This window comes from Odontomachus brunneus, unplaced genomic scaffold, assembly GCF_010583005.1.
Source record: "Odontomachus brunneus isolate Ranch 3 - 2012 unplaced genomic scaffold, Obru_v1 Obru_scaffold_203, whole genome shotgun sequence".
Classification (NCBI taxonomy): Eukaryota; Metazoa; Arthropoda; class Insecta; order Hymenoptera; family Formicidae; genus Odontomachus; species Odontomachus brunneus.
In genome coordinates, this window is record NW_022639653.1 from 441,668 (window position 1) to 466,333 (window position 24,666).

Sequence of the window (24,666 nt, forward strand, 5' to 3'; positions counted from 1 at the left end):
TAAAAAAAAAAAAAAAAAAAAAAAAAAAAATATATATATATATATATTCTATATTGTACATGACTGTGTGTATGTACAAACAATTATATAATTATACACATAAAAGATTTGCAAATATTCGGTAAAAAAGGCTGCTCCCAACAGATTAATGAAAATGAAAATGAAATCTTAGAATATCGAACGAAAGAAGCTATTTGCAGGTACCAAAATATCAGAACACCTACTGTATGGAATCACAGAATCCTTTCAAAGTTGACGAAGTGGACAAAATCGTGCAATCAGTGATGAATAGTCGTTTAGATGAGCTCACTTATGATGACGCGGAGAGTGTGAAATTGTGTGGTGAAATCGCGTCGGAGATACGTCGACGTGTGAAGAAGCTCAACTTCAACAGGTGCGCTGAAAATTTAAATCTCAAATGCACAAGGTGTTCTAGTTAGATTGCGATTTCTTTTGAGGGAAACTTTTGAGGAAAAGGATACCGACTTTCCTAATTTTCAGTATTGTTTGCAACTAAACGAGTTACAAAAAATTTTACTTTAACGTAAACATGTAAACTCTAATACAATAAAAAAGCTAAGCATCAGTAACAATGATAGATATGAACTCTACAAAGTGTATCTTCGAAGAGAGAGAGACCGCTTTTTTCCAATTCCCCAACACTATAATTGAAAGAACATTCTTAAAAATATACTTAGGAGATACAGAGAGGCATTCATCACGCTTGATGGGTAATTTATCGTTCCAGACACAAAATTATCGTCGTCGTTACGATTATTGAGAAGGCCAGTCAGTCAGTGGAAACGACCATCGGATATTTGTGGGACAGCGAGAAGGATAACTATTCCATTTTCTCCATCGAGGGTCGGACCTTTTATGCTCATTGCTGCGTGTTCGGTCTTTATTACGAGTAACCTGCGATATTTCGGAATTATTATAGAAAATTAAGATGCGCGTTATGTCACGAATATTAATCGATTAATTATCACTTTAAAGATATTATTAGCTATTATAACTTACGTTAAAGAGCCGAATTTTCTTCGAATAACAGTTTACTCATGACACACATGGCGTGAAGTATAATTATGCGAGATAATGTTCGAGATAATTTATGAAAAGAAAAAAAAACATTTGATATTCATGTGTAGAACACAGAAATAGTTGTCGTGTATCAACGAGCTGAGGAAAAACCTCGTTCGCGATATCTCTCCGCCAGGCGAGCTGGACGATCAGACGAACATTCTACTCGTAAAGAAATATATTTGAATCGAATTTACAAATACAAGAGTGTCCATCGTCGAACATGGACTTTTCTAGAATATATAAGCAGATCTTCCGCTGCTTTGTTTTGGTGTATCTGGAGAGAGACACGATGACACAAGAGAACGAATCCTGTTACGCTGATAATAGAAATCCTTACATCTATACTGGCACTAAAACAGCGCATCAGTATATTCATAACAACATCGTAGAACGTATTACTTTGCCAAGTGAGTATCTAAAATATATAAAATTAAAGAAAAATTTTCTTGTATATAAATTTAAAAATCGCGAGGTGACAAAATAAACTTAAGTTTGTTTAAAGAATCAAATAAACTTACGTTTGTTTAAAGAATCAAGATTTAAATCAAAGTTTTATAAAGATAATAAAAGAAATTAAAGAATCGTCAAGCACACATTAAGATAATCGCAAAGCTCTTTCGTTTGTTTCTTTACGATACAAAGACTATTTTTCTGTTTCAGATTGTAAACCGATATATATATGGGAGTTCTGTAGGCACGGCACTCGATATCCACACCGAAACAGAATATTAAAAATGTTAAATTTGACACACATGCAAAATCGTATCATAGAAAATCACAAGATCCACAAACGTAAGTAAATTGATACTAGTCTGGGTGTTTAAGAATATTTATATATCGTGAAAATAGAACAGCGATGTAAAGCTGTGAAAAAAGCGAGAAATATTTATTTTATGAACTATTGTTTAAGGCCCGATAAAAATGTGGCAATAAATCGAACGGTTTAAACCCCACACAGCAAGAATATCTCAAATACATCATAGGAATATCTTGAAGATATCGCATATCCCAAATATATCTTTAGGATATCCCTATGATATATTTTGGACATCTCTGCTATGTGGGAACTGATCAAATAAAATTCGATTTTTTTCTTCGATTCATAGAAGGATATTTGTGTGGTCAGGACTTACAAAACCTAAAGAACTGGTGACTTGATGATGATCTCATTGTTTTATACCACAAATTACTGACGTCGCAAGGCAAGAGATTTGTTAACACTCAGTAATTCAGAATAAGATTTCCGGAGCTCTTCGACGCGAATAAACCTAAAAATTATGAGGTGATTAGTTAAAGATGCAACAAAGGAAGTTGAATACAAATTATCGATTGATTAATTATCATTTTAAAGATATTATTAGCTTGAGAAAAATTTACTTTAAAGAATCTCTTTTATTCACCAAACAGAAATATTTACTCCGAAATATAATTTCCAAAAAGTTAAAAGAGAAAAGTTAATGTAACTCATAGACGATTGTTTTGCGGCTATAAAACAGTTAATTTATACTAAATAATATGCATATTTCACTATAATAATAATTTACGTTTATATAAATACTGACTATTGAAGAGGATTCATATTAACCCTTACAATATAATGTGAAAACGGGCAACATCTTGATACAATTATGGGTCTTTGAAGTCCGACGATTACTTCAACTATTTACAATGATTTAAAAAATCTGCAAAAATTCATGAATATTCTTTCAAGTTTATAGAACAAACATTCCCCCACTACTAAGTTTTATTAGGGGAGATTAGAAGTGAGGGGCTCTTCGACACTTTGAGGAACTTCCAAGAAAAAAATCCGTTGGGCTTGAAAGACCCATGATTGTATTATAAATAAAACTGGTAAAAACTAAAAAAAAAAAACTGATAAAAAACTGAAGAATTATAGGTACATTTGCATGTACAATCTCCTTGTTATTCCTTATACACGACTATTTAATAACGAAGTTACATCTTGAATATAAACAAGCAATTATCAATCAATAAAAGATATTTCATAATTATTAAAAATTATTAATTATCAAAAGATTATGAATTAATTCGTAAGATCGACTTTTACCTTTCCTTATTATTTTATTTCTTAGCTTATAATCTTTCCCTTCTTGTTTTTAATTTTATTATTGTTTGTTATTTTAGGTAGAAATATTTCGTTTTCTTATCAATACGAGAATCGTGCGGAAAAGAAATTTTTTAATGACCGATCAAACTGATCTTTGTATGTTTTTCAGTTTAAATCAACGAACACTCAACGTACCGTCGTCCGCATGAATTCCTTCATATCAGGAGCATTCGACAATGACTTCGTCGCAATCATGCAGATAGAAGAGTTGATGACTAAGAGTGTTATGTTGGAGGTAACAATTTCCCAGTTTTGTATTTCGATCTCTCGACTATGGATTTATCTTTTTTCATTTCTCTGAAAATGTTTCATGTTATTAATATCATAAATAATAATATCGAAATAATATCGAAATAATATTCAGACATACAGAACTTGTCGACCACGGTTAGACGAAATAAACAGTACAAGAGCTAACGAACACGTACAGGAGTTTATCGATGGCCCGGAAGTGGCGAAATTCATTACCGACGTGAGTAGGCGGTTAGGTTTCGCGAACAACATCGATAAATGTAAGTGATTCGTTGCAGTGACAAAACACTAGGCGTTTAATTAATTCTTAAATGTTTAATGATTGTAATTATGAATCATTAATTATAATACATTACGATAGTGGACGATTCTAGCTGACATTTTCGACTTGTACGACATGTGTCGCTTCGAAAAAAATTGGTATCCAGACAGGTTGTCGCTCTGATGCGCCGCATTTACAGACGATGAGATGCGCGTCTTTGAGAACGAGGATCTCTTTTACTACTATAACGCCGGCCACGGACTGAAAATCAATATACAATTTGGATGTCGCACTATGCTAGACATGTTCGATCGTTTCGCGTGAGTCAATGCACCTTCGTGATTCGTGAGAGCTAGATTTCGTGTCATGAGCTTTTCCTGTTCTTTTCTAGTATTCTGTATTCAATCTTGTAGGAAATTGGAGCACGCGAAAGACACCGACGAACCAAAGGGCTCGTTCTACTTTTCGCATTCGATAGAGGCGATGCTGTTCTTTACCTCGATGAATATCGGCAAGGACACCTAAAAATGGACAGGATACCTAAAAATTACAAGGATATGGCTAACAGGAATTACTAATTGGAGAACGTCCTTGCTGTCACCGTTTGCCACGAACTTCATGGCTATCTTCTACAGATATAGCTGAATACGTACATGCGACTACTCTTTTATCATCCCTGAACGAACGATCGTGGAAACATCTCGTTTCAGATGCGAATCTGAAGACTCCCCCTTCAAAGTTACCTTCTACTTGGCCGAGCATCCTGTGACTCTAGAAGACTGCGAAAACGGAGTATGTGATAGGGCGAAGTTGAAGGAAACGCTGAGCCCTGTTGTAAAAAATTGCGATATAAAGCATTGTCGACCAGAATCAAATTGAGATATCTAACAGTTTTATAAAATCGTGATGTAGCTAGGAAAAAATGTAAAAATGAACAACAAAAACTGTGATTGCGCGGACATTAATCAATGTTGAAATAATGTAGATTTATTGTTCATAGCTATTATATTATCTGTTATGTTTCTTGCCGTCAAGGGAGTAATAAAAATTTAGTTAGAATTATTAACGGAAAAGAGAGTAGAACGTTTGTCACACATAAAACTTACAGGTATTCCGACCTTGGAACACTGGAGTGATTTGAACCCGAAACCGCGAAAAATTTACAGACTTAGATTCTCAGATAATTACAAAATAACTTCAAATTTATAATTTGCAATCTCCTGGAAGTTTTTTACATTATAACAGGCTTGAAAAATTATATTTATTACTCCTGTGTTGTAAAAATGATCTCTATCGTCAAATTTAAACCAATTTCTTGAGTTAAATAATATTTAGTTATTTTTAACTATCATGTGTGTCAAAATTTATTATTTTAACACAAAACATGTGTTTAAAAAAACAACCACATCTAATCTCAGCCCATTTAAAACAATATTAAGTCATTTTTTACTAAAACAAAGGTTACATTAACGTGCACATAATAAAAAATAAACTAAATTTTAGTGAAATTTAATACATTTCTTAATTTAAATTATTTAACTCCGTTACATTAGTTAAATTAACGACATATTTAGTAGGAGCAGCGGCGACTTATAGGAATGGTTAAAAATAACTCAAATTGAGTATAATTTAACACTACGGATTTAACAGTGTAGGAGAGTGAGGGTTGATCGCGCCTCGACGTCACGGTGGTTGGGCGGGGAGATGTATTTTCTTATTTTACAAGCGCATAATTGACTCGTCCCAGTGAGCGAATAAGTATGGATAACGTATATATACTGTTAAATATTGGAGGGTCAAATTTAAACCAATTTCTTGAGTTAAATAATATTTAGTTATTTTTAACTATCATGTGTGTCAAAATTTATTATTTTAACACAAAACATGTGTTTAAAAAAACAACCACATCTAATCTCAGCCCATTTAAAACAATATTAAGTCATTTTTTACTAAAACAAAGGTTACATTAACGTGCACATAATAAAAAATAAACTAAATTTTAGTGAAATTTAATACATTTCTTAATTTAAATTATTTAACTCCGTTACATTAGTTAAATTAACGACATATTTAGTAGGAGCAGCGGCGACTTATAGGAATGGTTAAAAATAACTCAAATTGAGTATAATTTAACACTACGGATTTAACAGTGTAGGAGAGTGAGGGTTGATCGCGCCTCGACGTCACGGTGGTTGGGCGGGGAGATGTATTTTCTTATTTTACAAGCGCATAATTGACTCGTCCCAGTGAGCGAATAAGTATGGATAACGTATATATACTGTTAAATATTGCAGGGTCAAATTTAAACCAATTTCTTGAGTTAAATAATATTTAGTTATTTTTAACTATCATGTGTGTCAAAATTTATTATTTTAACACAAAACATGTGTTTAAAAAAACAACCACATCTAATCTCAGCCCATTTAAAACAATATTAAGTCATTTTTTACTAAAACAAAGGTTACATTAACGTGCACATAATAAAAAATAAACTAAATTTTAGTGAAATTTAATACATTTCTTAATTTAAATTATTTAACTCCGTTACATTAGTTAAATTAACGACATATTTAGTAGGAGCAGCGGCGACTTATAGGAATGGTTAAAAATAACTCAAATTGAGTATAATTTAACACTACGGATTTAACAGTGTAGGAGAGTGAGGGTTGATCGCGCCTTGACGTTACGGTGGTTAGGCGGGGAGGTGTATTTTCTTACTTACAGGCGCATAATTGACTCGTTTCAGTGTTTCAGGGTTCAAATTAGGACAGAACGCCGACGCGCCCACAGTTAACCAGGTCGAAGAGGTCGCGGTATGTTAGGGTTAAAACGTTAGATACGCGCTAGGTACTGGTTGCTAGAAGCAACGAAGCTCGACGACCTCGCGACGGTGTGGCGACAGTGCCGCACGAACTGCCGTGGCGAACGGTGCTCGCAATCGCGCCTAAGTCACCCACGTACCTGTTTACATCGCGAGTTATTCATTGACACGTACGAATACGTACTTGAGCCTCCTTCTCGGTTTTCCTTTCTACGCCGAGCGGCAAGCTCGATCAGCCGCACCTTTCGAGCTTTCGAGTGGCGTTTTGGATCCTCGGGTACCTCCTCAGTAACGAGCGTCTCTGGACCATTGTACGTATATATAGAATATGCCGAATTTGTACTCCCAGTGGCTTGGTTACTGTGAGTCCGACTTGCTCCTGTAGAATACCCGCGGATAAATTTCAATTAGAAAGTCGCAGAGTAATATTGAGTAGATTAGAACTATCGGTGTATCTCTTGGAATCTTAAACTTCCAGATCCATACATGTCCTTTAACGTCGCATATAACTGCGCTATCTTGAATAGCACTTGCATTTTTATTCCTAGATCATCCTTGAGTTCTCTTCGGATTCAAAACATTAGTAATTTTTGATTACTGGATCCTTATAGATTTAAATTTTAGATTCTTTGTGAATCCTTGTAGGTATAAATTATTAGATGTTAGATATTGTAAAAATTGTACAGATACACTCTCAGGTATTCTAATCCTGAATTTTTCGATTTCTCGAATTTCTCGATGCAAAAAAATGCTTAAAATTTGAGAATAAGTAGATCCTCGCGTTCTCTCCTCAAATATTCGAAAACCTAATATTCCTAAATCGCTGGATGACGTACGATGAAATATTGCCGGAAACGACCGATTCGCGGCCTTAAAGTTAACATGAAATTAACATATCGCGCACTGGTACGCTGACGCGTCACGAAATGACGATTTAATTCGCGCTTCGTATCAAATCGCCACGTTGGTCTTATGTGTCGCGTGATCGCGAACTCTGTAATCTCGCGAATTCCCGCGATTCGGCGGCGAGAAGTGCGCATATAGCGTTCGCTCTCGCGAACGCTGTCGATCGCTGTCACCCGCCGACGATGAATCGAGCGGACGAGTCGCGCAGATTTCACTGAAAAAACGAGCAAACTCGCGCGAATAATTACAGGTACGCGCTTGCTCCTGCTAAGAACCATCGAGCGTGACCAACGTCGTCGTCCTACTTTCAGGAACAATTGTCACGAACGCGCGCGCAGTCTATCACGCCGTCATTTATTACCACGCGCGATCAGAAGAAAATCCTTACCAAAAAACCCGTTTATAGTGTGAAATAATGTACATCGTAAAATTGTGATAGTTAATTTTCGCCGAAACTGGGCTTGGCTTACGAGAAAAATCGATCTCTCACATTAGAAAATTAATAACTTCTACCGTGTCTATCTTGGATAACTTCCAATTATCTTGTCCACGCAACATACATCGACAACAGCTGTCAGATCAGCACGGATCAAACAAATTCTATACATTTTGTTTGAGACATATTAGAAAATAATTGATGAAATGATATCACTTACTCTTTCCAACTTTCAACATTGGCTTTTTCGAAAACGAGGCTTCAAAAATTAATCTACATTTTCGACATTTTTCACACACATAATCTCCCCTTCTGATTATACAAGTAACGGACGGTCCTGCGTATTGCACTGTTTTCAAAGTAGCGTGTAAAGCAACCGGCGTGTAATGGATTTCACATTGAAATGAGATTGCAACCAAGCTGGACGACAGCACTTGGTACTCGCCGACACGAGAAATTAAGTATAAGTAGGCCAAGTAGAGAGTTGTTAGAGCAAAAGAAGCCTCCGCTAATCACCGAAGTCGCCGAAGTCAATCGCAATATTGTGGACTTACGTCTTAGCTATTTCTATATACTGTCTTACAGATACGATACTCGATTACAAAGTACCTTGAATGTCATGAGGATAGGAAATCCTCGACGCGGCACAAAAACCAGTTTTTGTTGCGCAATGTGAGCGCTAACATAATTTCACATCTCCTCTCTTTCACGATATTATCCTTGGCCTTCGCATTTATTTCCAACACAATATATTTTTATAGAAGTGAATCCCAACGAATCTCATTTCCTTATAGACTTCAACGAGAGCTACGAGACACTCGGATTTCCCGATTCTTTCATTTTTCGAATCTCTTTTTCTCTCTCTTTCTCTCTCGAGACAGATCTCGAGAGACAGATCTCGAGACAGATCTCTCGAGATCTCTCATATCCTTGAGACGTCAGAACCAAATGTTCTGACGCGAAAGCGATGTTTAGGATGATATAAGGCAGAAAAGTAATCAAAGTACAAGTGTTGGCGGCTAAATATGTCACGGTAACTCGCGAAAGCCGTCACCCATCATCTTCTTCTCGTTAATTTAGCGCAGTTAGCGCTTCGCCGGTGTCTTGCGCTTCGTGATGACTTAGTGCGCACAAGAATACGCGCGAACACTTCCGGTTACGCAATCGCTGCTACGTTACGCTAGCACGGTAATAAGTTACATTCCGCGATGTCGTCAGTCGCGCCGGCAAAATGTAGGTTTACGGCGGTCCGCGGAAAGCGAAAGCACACTTTTCTGAGAAGCTTCCCCGATGACCCATAAGCTATTTCGTTTAGATCGCCCAGAAGATTAGCTCTTTAAATTGGTACCCAACGTCCCGTGTGTGCCGCAAGAAGAAAGAAAAGTCGGCTGATGTAGTAACGCGAGCCATTCTTTCATATAATAATTAAAATTGACAGTAACATTTAACGCTAGAAGATACACAGACGTCGTAACAAAATATCGTAAGCACTAGACAAATCGGGACGTGATTCATACTCACACCCGCGTGAGCATTGAAGTTGCGAAAATACCAGCTCAGCTGGTGCTCAAGGATTGAAGGATTGCATGAAATCGCAGGTCGACAACCTCCACACGATGTCCGCACCGTTGCTGCTGTTGTTGGTCACGTCGCTCTTGGCCTCCTCAAACGTCCACGTGCTCGCACGCAACGTAGACTATTGTTTCGCCGATGAAGACGAGCCGTACCTTCATATGGCCACTAAAACGGCCTACCACTTCGTCCATGGTGACAGAACTCAGTTCAAGACAGTGCCGAGTAAGAAATCGCTATTGACTGGCCGAATAGATAAATTAATTGGATAAATAATAAAAAATATGTATCATGTATTAATCTACTATTAATATATATGTATTAATAGTAGAGTTAATATCTCTTTATTTCATCGACTATCATAATTGTTATCATTACCATCGCTTGTGCGTCCATCAGACTGTCGGCCAGTGCAAATGTGGATGTTAGCGGCGCACGGCACTCGTTGCCCGACCCTCCACGAGATCGACGAGATTAACGCTCTGACCGATCTTAGGGATCAGATAATACACAATCACGAAACGCGCCGCGGTAAGTCCTTCTGAGCAGGTTTTCTCGCGTGTTTCTCATATCGACTTTCCTCGGAATGCTAATCGCTCGCTAATACGCGTTACGCAGAGGGTCGTATGTGCAACCGAGACTTGGACAACCTAAAGAAATGGCAACCGGATGAGTATCTGAAGTCGCATCGGGCGGAGGTGCTGACGCCGCAAGGGGTCGAGGATATGAGGTTGTTGGCGAGCAGATTGCAGAGCAACTTCCCGGAGCTACTGCACCTCACCATCAGCAACATATCGTCCGCCAATTACAAGGTGTCTTTTTGCAATTGCAATTTCTCAATTGAGAACGTAGCGCGATATTAACGCGACCAATTCGATCGAATAATTCGCCAGTCAATAAGTAAGATCGAGTAAATTACGAACCAATCGTAGCGATGGGACGCGACGCGATTGATTTTCAGTTCCGGGCCACCGAGGCACAGCGCAGCATGGAATCCTTCATAGAGCAACTTTTTGGAAGTAGGCACGCTATAGACCCCGAAGAGAGTTCCTTGAACGATACTCTACTGAACGTAAGTGATTCAGCTACATGCTTCTTCATTGTTGAAATATCTACAAAAAGGAATTATATTAGAGATTATACATTTAGAGATCAAAGAAAGACAAGATATGAAACGTAACTCAAACTTCAAAAAGCGAAATAGTCGGAAGAATTACAATCCCGAAATAGAGAATGCTCTCCGAATATTTTCATAGTGTATTTAAATGTACGAATTTTAATCGATCTGGAGTCGATTGATGACGTCCTGAGCCTCTATTAGCCAATCATAGGGTTTGGTAGAGGCAAGGCAGAACACTTGAACACTCTATTAATCGACCCTGAATCGATAAAATCAATCGTGCATTTAAAAATACTATTAGATTAATTTTACAGGCATACAAAACATGCGGCGTGTGGGAAAACGACGGGCACGAGCAACCGTACGAGAATACGGAGCACAACTTGTTCACCGCTGGACCACTATTTCAGGACCTCGTAAATAACGTTAGTGGGCGACTAGGATTCCTCTATAATATCACCGTTGGTTCGTACACCGAAATGACATTGTTTGATCGCGATTATTTTACTTGTAATTATTCGAGTTGTCAATGAGAGCTATTTATATATCTGCAGAAAAAATTGATGCCATGTACGACGCATGTCGATATGAGAAGGCTTGGACAGTCATCAAATTGTCCCCTTGGTGCGCTGTCTTCTCCAAGGAAGAACTTCGAATCCTGGAGTACAGAGAGGACCTCGATTACTACTATAAAGCAGGCTACGGGCGTGAAATCAATGCTCGACTGGGATGTCCCTTGTTGCACGATATGATGCAACATTTTTGGTACTTTAATCATCAATTTTTGTCTCAGCTACCTCAATCTAGAAAATTGCAATATTTGCCTTAAATTCTTGACTTATGATAGTTAATTATGCAAAATACTTTATAGGATGTTTTTAAATCTTTATTTGTTTTCAAAATTTTCTTTCAAATGGTCCACATACATTGATTCTTTTTCTCTTCGGGCTTTCGAATGTATTAATAGTATATATTACTATTAACGCATATATTTTAATTAGGAAAACAGCACGTAACGAAATGTCGGACGAACCCCTGGGTATCTTCTACTTCAGTGATATTGTCAGTCTGCAAAATCTTTTGACCACAATTGGCATAAGAGAAGATCAGACACGATTGACAGCCTTCAACTATAAAGATATGGCCAACAGACAATGGCGAACCTCTTTAATGTCCTCCTTCGCCGCGAATCTTATTGCAGTATTCTACAAGTAAGTATATGTGCGTCTCTCTCTCTCTGTCTCTCCCCCCCTCTCTCTCTCTCTCTCTCTCTCTCTCTCTCTCTCTTTTTCTCTCTATGTCTCTCATTCTCTTTCCAAAATCATAGACTATGATTTGTTTCAGTTTCAACAACTTTGATTTTCAGTTGCTTTTATGATCAAATTGTTTATTTATTAGTCATTATCATATCAAATTTAAGTATTTTTAAGTATTTATAGTGATACAAGATCAGGAACTACAAGATTTTCTTTTATTGTTAAATACAAATGAATTCCTATAAACACCTCTGTTACTGTTTTTTAAAAATTATATGAAGATCTCTTTTTCTCTTATCTCTTATATTAAATAACTCTAATCTTTTATATTAAATAACTCTAATCTTTATGGGATATCTAATATTACAGATGTGACGATAGCAAAGATAACAATAAAGTAATGTTTTACTTGGCGGAAAAACCGATACATTATGAAGGTTGCTATGTAGGACTCTGCGATTGGGAATTTTTGAAGAGCAAATTTGGACAGCTGGCATCTAATTGCAAGCTGGATGTCTGTTGGAAAGCGAGTGGAGCACCTGCTAACTTCTTTTCTCTGAATTCCATAGCCATCTTACTTGGGTGCTTCATTCTAGTCCGCCTTGGCTATCAACTGTAAATAAGTTAGTCTTAATGTTTATTTCAACTACATTAAACGTTAAATTGTAAGATACTAAACACAATATTGTAGAACATTAAGACATTAAGTTATAAATGATTGTTCATTCTTGATTCTGTATAAATTATAATATTGCAGCTTTATATCAGCGTTAGGCAAAACATATTTACAAATGTAATTTCGAATATATATTCGCGAAAGTAACTATTATTAATTATAATTGTAATAATCGTATTCGATAATTAAATATTCACGTAAGTGACTAACTTGACATTAGTGAGTAAAGGTTACAAGTCTAATTGTTCAATTTTATTCGCGACTACATAATGATACGCTTTTTATTTATGGATAAATAATAAATATGAATGTTTCGATTTCTACGAATTTTTAAGTACAAATATCCTAAATATAGCAATGGGTGAACCTCAAAATAATTACGGCCTGTATATGATAACGAGTAATATTTCTATCGTATCGTAATAACTCGATTAGTAGTTAGTAATTAGCAAATTAATGAGTAACTCTTACATAACAAGAAATATAATTATTATAAAAATAAGGTCACTTTGTACGGAACTCACCACTTTCGCGGTTCTCTATATTTATTTGAAATATATCGAAAGTTATCGAAGTTGTGCAATCGTTGATGAGATATCGATTAATATCGATATACGAGATATCGATCGCTATTAGTACGACCTCTCGCGGAGATATTCTTGAGATGTTCGTAGAGGAGTCAGATAAATTACGAATTAAATTGCATAACGCTGAAGTAGATACCCAAATGGCTGTCGAGGAAATTGCATTTAGTAACAATTATCTGGCATCTAAAGCATTATTCTCTTTCGCTACCGCTGTAAAATTAAATATCTAATTATCATCACACGGGTCTTCTTCTTATATATGACCCGGAATTCCTATTCCATTAGCCATCTATCACACGGGTAAATAGTGTTTCGGAAGGGGTCTACCAACCTTCCCGTCAACCAATCAGGATAAAAAGAAGAAGACCTCTCGCGGAGAGCAATCTAACATCTTTATGACGTCAATCGGGATACGCACACGCTACGCGCGTTCATAAGCGCTAAAGTCGTGTCTGACTTTCCAATATGTCCACGTAGGATCGAATTCTCTTATCTCGCGGAAGAATATCGACATAATGATTTCGTAGCCACGAGGTAGATACTTTCGCTCTCATACATGTGACATTTCTCTCATATTGCTTCTGAATGTTTAATTTCCAGTGTTACCAGCACCCGTGAATGATGTGTCAAATGTTAAACTCAGTTTTGATTGTTAGCTGTCGCGCGTGTTAAATTCTGCATTCTGTCAGCAGAACAGGAAAATCAGCAAATTTTGAAAAGTGTAGAATTCTAGAATCACTGCTGTCATTTTGTTTAATGCTAAATTTCCTTTATATTTCAGAGTCCGTTTGACTGTTGAATGTGACCATGGCCAGTCCTCGGACGCGACGAGTGCTAGGTGAATTGAAGCCGAAGGATGAGAACAATGTAAGTTTCGCTGGAATAAAACAAAATATTATTAATATTATTATATTGTACGATAATGTATATATTTTCACAATACAGAAGAAAAAGATCAAATATTAAATATTAGTGTGAGTTTTTACATATTTATACCTGTATAATAACTAATTATAACTTATGAATTGTATTATAATATTGAGCTTTTGTCATTTCTCTTATATTTATTTTTAACAGATTTTTAAAAGATGCTTCACGCAATGTATACTAAAATATCCTATATATTAACATGATAAATATGTCAAATATTTCTAACTGTAATTAACAAATTCTAACTTAAAAATATAAGAAAATATATATATTATGGATGTTGTTGATAAATTAAAATTAGAAACATCTGCATAAACTATTTGCCTTAACTAACTTTGCAATTAAGAAAGTTTGATGTTATAATCTTATATATTCCTTAGAAATGTTTTGAATGCGGCAGTCATAACCCACAATGGGTATCTGTAACATATGGTATATGGATATGCCTGGAGTGTTCTGGCAAGCATCGTGGCTTGGGTGTGCACTTGTCTTTTGTTCGTTCTGTCTCCATGGACAAATGGAAAGATGTGGAACTAGAGAAGATGAAAGTAGGTGGCAACAAAAATGCTCGAGAATTCTTCGAGAAACAACCTGACTGGGATGAGTCCATGTCTATTTCTCAGCGTTATAATACAAAGGCAGCAGCATTATATAGGGATAAAGTGAGTAGAGACACACATTGATTGTAAGTCTGGAATGTCAAGCCTTGATCCAGAAGTAATATGAATAACTTTTTCATTTAGATTGTTACATTGGCACGAGGAGAATCTTGGAGTCCAAGCAGTTCAACAGCTAAAGATTTTCAGCCTTCCATGTATGTCGAAAGTAGGCAAGAACATTCATACCAAAGTGATGTATCCTCAACATCTTACCAGAATATGGACTCAAACAGTCTGAAGACACAAACGGAATCTTTCTTTGTAAAAAAACAGAATGAAAATGCCAATCGTCCAGAGTAAGTAATAGTTGATTTATGTATGTTTCTACATTCTATTCTTTGTATCTTATCAGTTTCAATTTATATAAACTGCAATTTGTTCATCTGTTATGTGTACTTTGTAAGTTATTAACGATATCGCATATATTTTTCAATAATTCATAAATAATTTTAAAAAATTATGAATAATTAAACAATTTAATACTATTTTCACAAATGTTTTTTTTTGTAGGAATCTACCACCCAGTCAAGGTGGTAAATATGGAGGATTTGGTTACCAAATGGATCCACCACCTAAGAGTTCATCCCAGGAGCTATTCGACAATGCAGTATCTTCATTAGCAACTGTACAATTCTTAATTTTTATTCAACTTCTACAGATTTGATGATTTAGCCGAACTATTAATGCAAGATAGCTAATTCTTGCAGGGCTGGTCAATATTTTCCTCCTCGGCATCGAGAATAGCGAGCAAGGCTACCGAGAATGCTATTAAAATCGGAGGACTCGCGACACAAAAAGCAAGTGATTTAAGGGCCAATATGACGCTTATGACTATATTAATCAGTTATCGTCATTTTTATAGTATAAAAATTCTGTTCTATAATTTCTTGCTATATAATTTCAGTTGTATCAATATATATTGCCTAGTAACGCATATATTTTTCTTTAAATTGTGTTTTTATTTTGTTTCTCTTGTTTTCTTTTAAAATACATCATTAGGTTCGTGATGGCACATTATTAGAGGAAGTTGGAGTCCAAGTCAATCATTTGGCTGCAAAGGTATAAGTTCATTTATTTCCAGAATTTTTTATGTTTCATTCGGCTTATGTTGAATTAATAAAGTATCACTGAATGAATATTAAGAAATTTAATAGTAGGAAATGTACATAGGTAGGAGATTTAGGAAGAAGAGGGTGGGGTGACATCGCTGGGACCAATTCAGCTGAACAAAATCAATATGATTCCACGGACCGGTATCAGTGTTCCAGTAATACATACCAGAATAGTGACTCGATACAATCCAATCGTTCCAATGAAAAATCATCTCTTGTGAGAAGTTCCAGTTCGAAGTAAGTTTGTCTTAAATATCTTGTATTTGCTGATAGCACTCTTCTGTTCTTAAAATATAAAGAATATGCACTAATAAAATTTTTATTTCAGAGGTAGTATGTCGTCCACTGGAGGTTCTTGCAATACCTCGAATCGCGATTGGGAGTGGGGCAGTGATATCAAGCAGACAAGCAAGGCCTCAAAGAAACCAACAAAAGAAAAGAAGGAGGAGTCGTTGATTAGTTTCGAAACAGACAATAAAACACAGAACTGGAATTCCAAACTGGAAGATGATGCCTGGGAAATATTAAACAATTAATGATGATACAATTAGCGCAAATTAAGAGATATTGATACGTGTTAATTTTGACAGATTAACACGTTGATTGCCGTGTTGATTTTATATTGATTGTATAAAGGCATAATCGATGATCATATTACCAAGGAGATGATAAAAAATGTAATTTGAAATGCGTGGATCTTTTACCTTGTTTCATTAGCTTCTTATTAGCTGTACAGCCAACTTTTAAGATGCAATTATACCTTATACGCAACTTAATAATTCATGATAGTATCATGGTATCAGTAACCAATGACCACGACATTCAACGTGTTAAAGAAAAAGACAAATGTTTTTATGTATAAGACAGGTTTCTTAAAGAGAAACTCATTTTTCTAATATTCAATAGAATAGACGACAATTTCGTTTTATAATTCATAACGTTATATTATATGAATTAAGTTATTAGTGGTTAAATTAAATTAAACGAAAGTAATCTACTTCTTCAGTCTTGAAATCATTGAGATAATTATTACACATGCAAAATCTAAAAGTATCACACTGAAGAAATGTAAAAAAAAATTATACATGACTCAATATATTAAAATAACTTTGAGATCTATCAACAATGTTATACATTGTATTCCTCCTCAGATTTTCCCTGAAAAAAAATATTAAAATATATTTCTGATCACAAGATTCTACTAGGATCAATAAGAGAAAATTTTAGCAGAAACTGACTTTTACCGTGATACACACGTCTGTGAAGTGCTCTCCTATATTTAAATATTTCACTACAATATGTTAAAAGCTCCTGTTGTTTATCCAGCCATGCCTCACTTAAAACTTCTGTAATTATAGTATGTAATACTTTTGCAGATTTCTGTGAAATAGGTGTAGGAACTTGATTCATTGTCAGCTTATAAAGAAAGTGATATATCTCTCTGCAAAAATATTCATCAATCAGTTTTCATCTTTGATGTTTAGCGTATAAAAGAAAATCACATATCTAATAATACAAAAGAATAATACAAAAGAAAATTCACAGATGTTAGGATCGTAGTATATTAATCCTAGATTGATAGTGATAATGTATAGTTAATCACAATAGAACAGTTGTGCCTGGCAATTGTGATATTAAAAATAAACTATTTATTTTAATTTATTTATTTGCTCACTAATTTTAATCTAGAATCAAATAGAATATACAGTATTATACATACCTAAAGTTGCATTCTGTATTATTCTCATGAGAAGGATGCTGTTCATACCATTCAATGAATAATAATGCCATAGGTATAGACTCAACATTCTTAAATACTTCACCATGCAGCCAATGAACTAACGAAGGTATATTTTGAAAAACATTATGCAATTTTTCAAGTTTTATTTTTATTGCTTCATTAACTGTTTCTGGAGGCATAAGAGGAAAAGATTCAAAGGATAAATTTGGGCACCCATATTTAAAAAGAGCCTTCAGTAACATAATCTGATCTTCCCTCTCTTTGAACAGCAATTTATGTGATTCAATCAAGATGGAAGTATCTTCATCTGTTTCTTTTGTTGTTTTGTTATCACTCATCCTTTAACAAAAATAGAACAAAAATATTGTAAAAGATGTATAGGGATTTATTTGGAGAGTAAAGTTCTGCTGTTGTCGAATATAAATATTTCACGAGTAATAATCGACTAACACAACATAATCAATTAACAAATTAACAAGTTTGCATTATTGTATAGTAAACATATGAATTGCTGAGGTTATGTACTTTCTCTCAAAAAATCACTAAAAAAGTCACTTTTGAGAAGTTTAATATAATTATAAGACTCGTTTTGATATGTCAATGCTTACGTAAATTATCTTATATCGGTGTTGCTTTGTCAAAACAGAACAATACTAGCCAATTTTCATCTCTTTACTACGAGCCCGCTAAAAGAGCCTTCACAAACAAATTGCCGTAGCCATAAGACTCGATCTACAATAGGTGGAGTAAGGAGTAGGAGTAGGAGTAAAGGCCATCACACACAAAATTACATAGCGCATATGCATAGCATAAGATAGTATGGACCAATGAGCATCGAATATTAAGTATCAATCATCAATATGGCGACTTAATATTCAATGCTCATTGGTCCATATGATCTTATGCTATGTATATGCGTCTATGTAATTTTGTGTGTGATGGCCCTAAGGGCCTGAGCACAGACTTTTGCATAACGCATAATGCATAACACATAAGGAAATCAATCAATCAGAGTCATTCATTTCTATCCTGAAGAGGGAAATAAAGGTCTCTGATTGGTTGATTCCCTTATGCGTTATGTGTTATGCAAAAGCCTGTGGTCCCAGTCTTAGGGCTATCGCACACAAATTGACATAACTGCATATGCATAGCATAAGATCGTATGGACCAATGAGCATCGAATATTAAGCATCGAACACCAATATGGTGACTTAATACTCGATGCTCATTGGTACATACGGTCTTATGCTATGCATATGCAGTTATGTCAATTTGTGTGCGATAGCCCTTAGAAATAAACAGTAATGACTCCTGCACACAGGACGCGGTAATGCTTGCCGCGCGGCAAAAGTTCGCGCGACAGCCAATCAATATGCTGCTTTCCATAATAATCTTCTAGCTCTTACGGAAAAACAACATATTGATTGGCTGTAGCGCGAACTTCTGCCGCGCGGCAAGCATTGCCGCGTCCTGTGTGCAGGAGCCATAAGCAAATTGACTAATTCCATTCCTATGTTTCAAAAATAATCGATTGTGAGGGAGCCATTACATGAAACGCGGAAACGTAGAAGACAAAATCTTACTAGATTTCCGCGTTCCGCGAATTGAATCATGTCTTCCCGTACGTTGAAAAAGTGGAAGGCCCAAAACTTTTTTCTATTGTCTTTTTATCCAAGGTATCAAGGTATGAATTCCAAAAAAATATCAGGTCCGAACGTGTTTGAACACGTCTTAATGTAACGGCGGTTGGGTTGAACAACTTATGATAACTTGTGACAACTTGTGACAATGGATTTTTCCGCGCTTGTTCCGCGACTTTATTTCTCCTTATATTATATAAAGCACAATTTGCGCGGAAAAGCGGAACGGTTTGATGACAAATAAACATCTGTATTTATGTTTTTTAATTGTATTAATTTAATTTACTGCAATTTTTATTAATATGTTTATTTTTTCCGCTTATCTATTGAATACAAGCATTTTAATTAATAAATACTGTTAAAAATTAATATTTTATAATTCCCCAAACCGCTTTTCCGCTCAAAATATGCCTCATGTAATATAAGGCAATCAAAACAGACGCGGAACGCGTAGCAGATCTAGACTGGTATTTATCTGCAGATATTCCGTAGCTAATGAAATGATCTATACAGTATTTGAAGATGAACTTAAGATAGTCTTAAATATAACATCTGACTATGAATTCCAGCCCTAATAAGATTTTATCTTCTGCGTTTCTGCATTTCCGCGCTTCAAGTAATGGCTTGGTTTACATCGTGTATTTGATACGTGTACTAAATAGTAACTTTCTATTAGATAATCTTAAAATCGACAATGCATATCAACGGCGTCGTTTCAATCAATATAATATGTTTTGTTGATAAGTATTATAGTTTAATATACCGTTATATATATATATCGTCGATATTAAGGTTATCTAATAGAAAGTTACTATTTAGTACGCGTATCAAGTGTACGATGTAAACGGGAGCGTCCCGATTGACCACAGTACGATTGGACACAACCAACCGATGAAAAGAATTATCTAGTGAATTATTAGGTCGAACCAATCATTACAATATGTGTCCAATCGTATCGTGGTCAATCGGATCCCACCCGATGTAAACCAAGCCAATGGCACTCTCATTGGTCTGTTTACTTTCTACTTTTATTTCTTACTCCTACTCCTCATTCTTACTCCATCTTTTGTAGATCGGGCCTAACATATCATGAAAATTGACCAATTATAATCGAATGTTAACAAAAATGGTGACTTTACGATTTGACGTCTAAACCTTTGACTATAGGTGTTTTTTCGTTTCGTGACCACGGTAACGTTTGGTTGATTAATTTGGTCCACTTAACGCTCGCAACGCCGCGAGCGTCATTCTATCTTTGACTAAACCCAACGACACACGGTGCTTGTTTTTGTGCTGGATTGCTTACTGGATGGAGATACTCTGTTTTGATTGGTGCATTTCCATCCATCTTCAAAACTGCATCAATCAGAACAGAGTATTTCCATCCAGCAAGCTAACCAGCACGAAAACAAACATCGTGTACCGCTGACTTTAGTTTGCACGGCAACTTAAAATCGGTTTAGTAACTACCGTAGTTAGTAAACTCTTGAATCCGATTGGAGTATATTTCTAAATCTAAAAGAATATACCAATCGGATGCGAAAGTTTACTAAATCGGTTTTAAGCTGCCGTGTAAATTTATGGCTCCTGCACATAGGACGCGGTAATGGCTCTTGCACACAAGACGCGGTAATGCTTGCCGCGCGGCGGAAGTCCGCGCGACAGCCAATCAATATGTTGTTTTTCCGTAAAGCGTCTTCTACAATGGCAGTAGTAGTAGTAAGAAATAAGCAGTAAAAGGGCGTCTACATTGGAAGTAAATAGCAAGAAGTAGGAAGTAAGAGTAAGAAATTGACCAATCACAGTCGAATGTGAGAAGAATAATCAACTATGATTAGTCAATTTCTTATTTTTACTTCCTACTTCTTACTGCTTACTTCCAATGTAGACGTCCCTTTAAAGCGTCTTCTATAATGGCAGTAGGAGTAGTAGTAAGAAATAAGCAGTAAGCAAATTGACCAATTCCATTCTCATGTTTCAAAAATAATCGATTGTGATTAGTCTATTTACTTACTGCTTATTTCTTACTACTACTCCTACTGCCATTGTAGAAGACGCTTAAGAGCTAGAAAGTTATTACGGAAAGCAGCATATTGATTGGCTGTCGCGCGAACTTCCACCACGCGACAAGCATTACCGCGCCCTGTGTGCAGGAGCTAATACAGTACTGGCAGTGAATTTCGGAACCCAGCTCGAGTTAAATTTTGGAACGCGGCCTATGGCGGTTTAAGATTCATGACACGAAGCGATATTTTTTGCGATTAATGTTTGTAATCTTCTATTATAAAACTGTCTAATTTCGACGAGTGAGTATCTGAATAATGCGAAAAGAATTAATAAATGTATTACTATTATAAAGATTATATATTACTGTTTAAAAATGCTGATAAATATCCATGTCATGAAATTCGATTAACTGCATATCTGTTCTAACCTAAGCACTTTCGTGTTTTCAATTTTTAAGCAGTAAAACATAATATTTGCAGCAATCTACACGAAGTCTTCATAAAAATTTAAACAGTATTATTACAGAAGTTTTTGTGAGATATAGAAATATTAAAGTACATAAGATATCTTCACACATATACAGAGTGGTTTTACATTTACATACACTGTATTTACCATGCAAAAAGTGATATCTCAAACCTTAGTAAAATAAAAAAAATATTCAGTTTTCTGTGAAGTGTGAAATATAAAGTTGCTTGCGCTTTCAATAAGGAAGTATTTGTAATAAGGTTTTATTTCTAGAAAGGAACGTAAACGAGTCAGCATGCCAGAACCTGTGAGTCATCAGGTGAATGCCGCTCGTAAGACGTTCCAGACATTGTATCAGATCTCCAAACTGCTAAACACGAATCTAGATCCAACCACCCTGAGCATGTGCATTAGACTGTGTGAGAACGGAGTGAATCCACATGCTCTCGCAGCTGTGGTAAAAGAACTTCAGCGAGAGGTAAAGGCAATGAACGATGCTCAATTAGAGTCTACCAGCAAGACCAATACTAATAAGTGAATATAAGAATATGATACTAGTTGTCCTTCCATGTTTTTTGTAAAATTATCTATTTTGTTATCGAATAAATGTTTTTGGATATAGATACTATAGAAACTACTTTATTTAGCCCATATGTTCTAGTATATGCACATGTAACATTGTGCTTCATAAAAACAATTATATCTCTAACAAATATTGAAAAAATATTGCTCAAAAAAATATCTATAAAAGTATACAAGTAGAAACGTTTGAAAAATGCTTACGCGGAAACATATCACGGAGCATATGTTACAGATCAACCCTGTTTTGTTTCGCTTTTGCACTTTGCTCTTTTATTAACTCATCAGCTGCAGCCTGAGAAAAAAATTTATTTCTTTTTGTTTCACATGCTATATGTAGTCTGAAAAATATAATAAATTAGTGCAATAGGAAAATCCTTACCTGCTGCTGAGGATCACTGTAATAAGTCTGTCCTTCAAGAGTGAGATGAGACAGTTCAGGTTGTTCTAGCAGATAGTTTTTAGCATCCACAGCCTGAGATCCTTCACGGAACATATATATTGATCGTCTAGTATCGATTAGATATCTGGACACAATTTGAATATAATAAATTTGTATATAAAATATTTTCATATATTGGACTAGTTTTCTCGCGTCTGGTATGATATGCAGTTACAATTCTATGACTTCATGAATCAAGTCACCAGTGATGATATTGGCTTGGTTTACATCGTGTACTTGATACACATACTAAATAGTAACTTTCTATTAGATAATCTTAATATCAGCAATGCATATTAATGGCAATGCATTCAATTAATACATCTTGTTGATGAGTATTATATTAGCTTAATATACCATTATTTATATATATCACCGATATTAAAATTATCTAATAGAAAGTTACTATTTAGTATATGTATTAAGTGCATGATGTAAACCAAGCCATTGTGATGTATGAAATACTATTATGCATTATTTATCTTACCTCTCTGCAATAATATGATTATTTTGCAAACTAGTCTGCCAAATACGCATCACAATATCAGCTTGCTCATCTGAAATATCTGGCTTCATATCTACAAACATCATAACACCTTTTCCCTTTTTGGTGGCTCTTAGTAAGTTGTCTACGTTTGTAGTATCTATCTATACAATAAATTATATACAAATTCAAAAGTTAATGAAAGAAATCTATATATATATATATATTTAAATAATATTAGCTTTTAATGCAAACAAAGAAATCTATTACCTTAGACAAGTCTATTTTTGGACTGGGTCGCAAATGCTCTGGTAATTCATCTGGTTCTAGAGGTTCATCATTTTCCTAAAATATTACATTGATACTTTAACATTTACCTTTTATTATGGAAAAAAAACAAAATTTATTTTATCAATCTATCTAGTCATAAATTTTATAACAGCTCAATTAAAAGATGCAAGAAAGGTCTTACTTCCCACTGATCCAATAGATTTTCTAAATCAGCTTCTGTCATATCTCGTATATCTTTGTCGCGCCATGATTTCTTTTTTGTATTTTGAGTCTCACTGTTCGTGAGTAAACAAAGTACAAAGAAGCTCAGAATAATTATTTTTGTTTCCATTTTATTCTAACGAAGGTCACGTATTTATTTTCAACAAATTATTATGATACGCTGCGTACATCCCCTAAGATACCTGAAAATTAAAAAATTGAAGAAAAATGTCAGCTTCTTCATTCTGATTCATTAGCAATTAGTAGAGATCAATCGATATTTTTTTTAAATTACAGCTCAATGTTTTGAGGTTACGCTGAGACTTCACCGGCGTCAACAATATTTCTTAAAGTATTTTACTATAAAAGACATATCATAAATAAAAATATATGAAAAAATCATGAGAAATCTAGAATTGATAATATAAAAAAAAGGAAAAAAAATAAAAATTATTACCATAAAATGTATTCTTGAAGGTGCCGTTACATGAAGCGCGGAAACGCGGAAACGCGGAACACAAAATCTTACTAGATCCGCTACGCGTTCCGCATCTGTTTTGATTGCCTTATATTACATGAGGCATATTTTGAGCGGAAAAGCGATATGGGGAATTATAAAATATTAATTTTTAACGGTATTTATTAATTAAAATGCTTGTATTCAACAGATAAGCTGAAAAGATAAACATATTAGTAAAAATTGCAGTAAATTAAGTTAATACAATTTAAAAAAATTAATACAGATGTTTATTTGTCACCAAATCGTTCAGCTTTTCCGCGCAAATTGTGCTCCATGTAATATAGGCTGTGTTCGAAAACACACACTGTGTGCACACTACTAGACGATAGCCGTTGGAGTGAACGAAATACAAGAGTGAGATAGAGAGAGAGAGAGAGAGAGAGAGAGAGAGAGGGAGAGGAAAAGAGAGAGAGAGGGAGAGAGAGGGAGAGAGAGGGAGAGGGGGAGAGAGAGAGAGAGAGAGAGAGAGAGAGAGAGAGAGAGAGAGAGAGAG

At 35.2% G+C, this 24,666-nt stretch overlaps 4 protein-coding genes and 2 long non-coding RNA genes across 15 annotated transcripts in view; 3 read left to right on the top strand and 3 right to left on the bottom strand.

Annotated features, from left to right (window-relative positions):
• LOC116852120 overlaps window positions 1-8,472 on the bottom strand; it is a 12,276-nt gene extending 3,804 nt beyond the window's left edge. For 3 of the 9 annotated variants that reach the window (XR_004379697.1, XR_004379699.1, XR_004379692.1), the window contains exons 1-7: window positions 8,109-8,472; window positions 6,448-6,925; window positions 4,379-4,554; window positions 4,060-4,246; window positions 3,815-3,986; window positions 3,347-3,508; window positions 225-2,351 (exon numbers count right to left, since the gene is read on the bottom strand). This is a non-coding gene — a long non-coding RNA (uncharacterized LOC116852120). Of the gene's footprint in view, window positions 1-224; window positions 2,352-3,346; window positions 3,509-3,814; window positions 3,987-4,059; window positions 4,266-4,378; window positions 4,555-6,447; window positions 6,926-7,032; window positions 7,768-8,108 lie in introns of those variants that run through there. The other 6 variants (XR_004379700.1, XR_004379698.1, XR_004379695.1 and 3 more) reach the window with 6 other exon arrangements.
• Window positions 1-16,919, top strand: part of LOC116852119 — an 18,537-nt gene extending 1,618 nt beyond the window's left edge. Inside the window, 18 exon segments of the mRNA XM_032832147.1 lie at window positions 201-394; window position 864; window positions 9,487-9,685; window positions 9,860-9,991; window positions 10,079-10,272; window positions 10,422-10,532; window positions 10,895-11,045; window positions 11,135-11,345; window positions 11,582-11,791; window positions 12,206-12,459; window positions 13,881-13,966; window positions 14,410-14,691; window positions 14,773-14,984; window positions 15,199-15,313; window positions 15,396-15,485; window positions 15,688-15,747; window positions 15,859-16,037; window positions 16,129-16,919. Of these exon segments, the coding sequence (XP_032688038.1) occupies window positions 201-394; window position 864; window positions 9,487-9,685; window positions 9,860-9,991; window positions 10,079-10,272; window positions 10,422-10,532; window positions 10,895-11,045; window positions 11,135-11,345; window positions 11,582-11,791; window positions 12,206-12,459; window positions 13,881-13,966; window positions 14,410-14,691; window positions 14,773-14,984; window positions 15,199-15,313; window positions 15,396-15,485; window positions 15,688-15,747; window positions 15,859-16,037; window positions 16,129-16,336 (2,889 nt within the window). The 3' untranslated portion in view covers window positions 16,337-16,919.
• On the top strand, window positions 2,227-4,284 carry LOC116852121. The gene is made up of 5 exons (XR_004379702.1): window positions 2,227-2,365; window positions 3,321-3,446; window positions 3,576-3,723; window positions 3,825-4,045; window positions 4,139-4,284. It is a non-coding gene; the product is annotated as an uncharacterized LOC116852121 (long non-coding RNA).
• On the bottom strand, window positions 15,633-18,312 carry LOC116852118. The gene is made up of 7 exons (XM_032832146.1): window positions 18,150-18,312; window positions 17,521-17,880; window positions 17,039-17,241; window positions 16,935-16,958; window positions 16,165-16,314; window positions 15,967-16,085; window positions 15,633-15,739 (listed from the first exon to the last, which is right to left on the bottom strand). The coding sequence occupies exons 2-4, from the start codon at window positions 17,877-17,879 to the stop codon at window positions 16,948-16,950; spliced, it is 573 nt and encodes a 190-aa protein (XP_032688037.1). The 5' UTR covers window position 17,880; window positions 18,150-18,312; the 3' UTR covers window positions 15,633-15,739; window positions 15,967-16,085; window positions 16,165-16,314; window positions 16,935-16,947.
• Window positions 18,313-21,321: 3,009 nt separating this feature from the next.
• Window positions 21,322-22,281, top strand: LOC116852143 (mitotic-spindle organizing protein 1-like). 2 transcript variants are annotated; one of them, XM_032832195.1, is made up of 2 exons: window positions 21,322-21,487; window positions 21,930-22,281. In XM_032832195.1, exon 2 carries the CDS (start codon window positions 21,952-21,954, stop codon window positions 22,192-22,194), a length of 243 nt encoding a protein of 80 aa, XP_032688086.1. In that variant the 5' UTR covers window positions 21,322-21,487; window positions 21,930-21,951; the 3' UTR covers window positions 22,195-22,281. The 2 variants fall into 2 exon arrangements, with proteins under 2 accessions (XP_032688086.1, XP_032688087.1); XM_032832196.1 differs by having other exon boundaries at window positions 21,341-21,487; window positions 21,917-22,281.
• LOC116852141 (LDLR chaperone boca) lies at window positions 22,276-24,261 on the bottom strand. The gene is made up of 6 exons (XM_032832194.1): window positions 24,111-24,261; window positions 23,634-23,856; window positions 23,432-23,506; window positions 23,165-23,325; window positions 22,618-22,762; window positions 22,276-22,530 (listed from the first exon to the last, which is right to left on the bottom strand). Exons 2-6 carry the CDS (start codon window positions 23,781-23,783, stop codon window positions 22,465-22,467), a joined length of 597 nt encoding a protein of 198 aa, XP_032688085.1. The 5' UTR covers window positions 23,784-23,856; window positions 24,111-24,261; the 3' UTR covers window positions 22,276-22,464.
• Window positions 24,262-24,666: the final 405 nt, after the last annotated feature.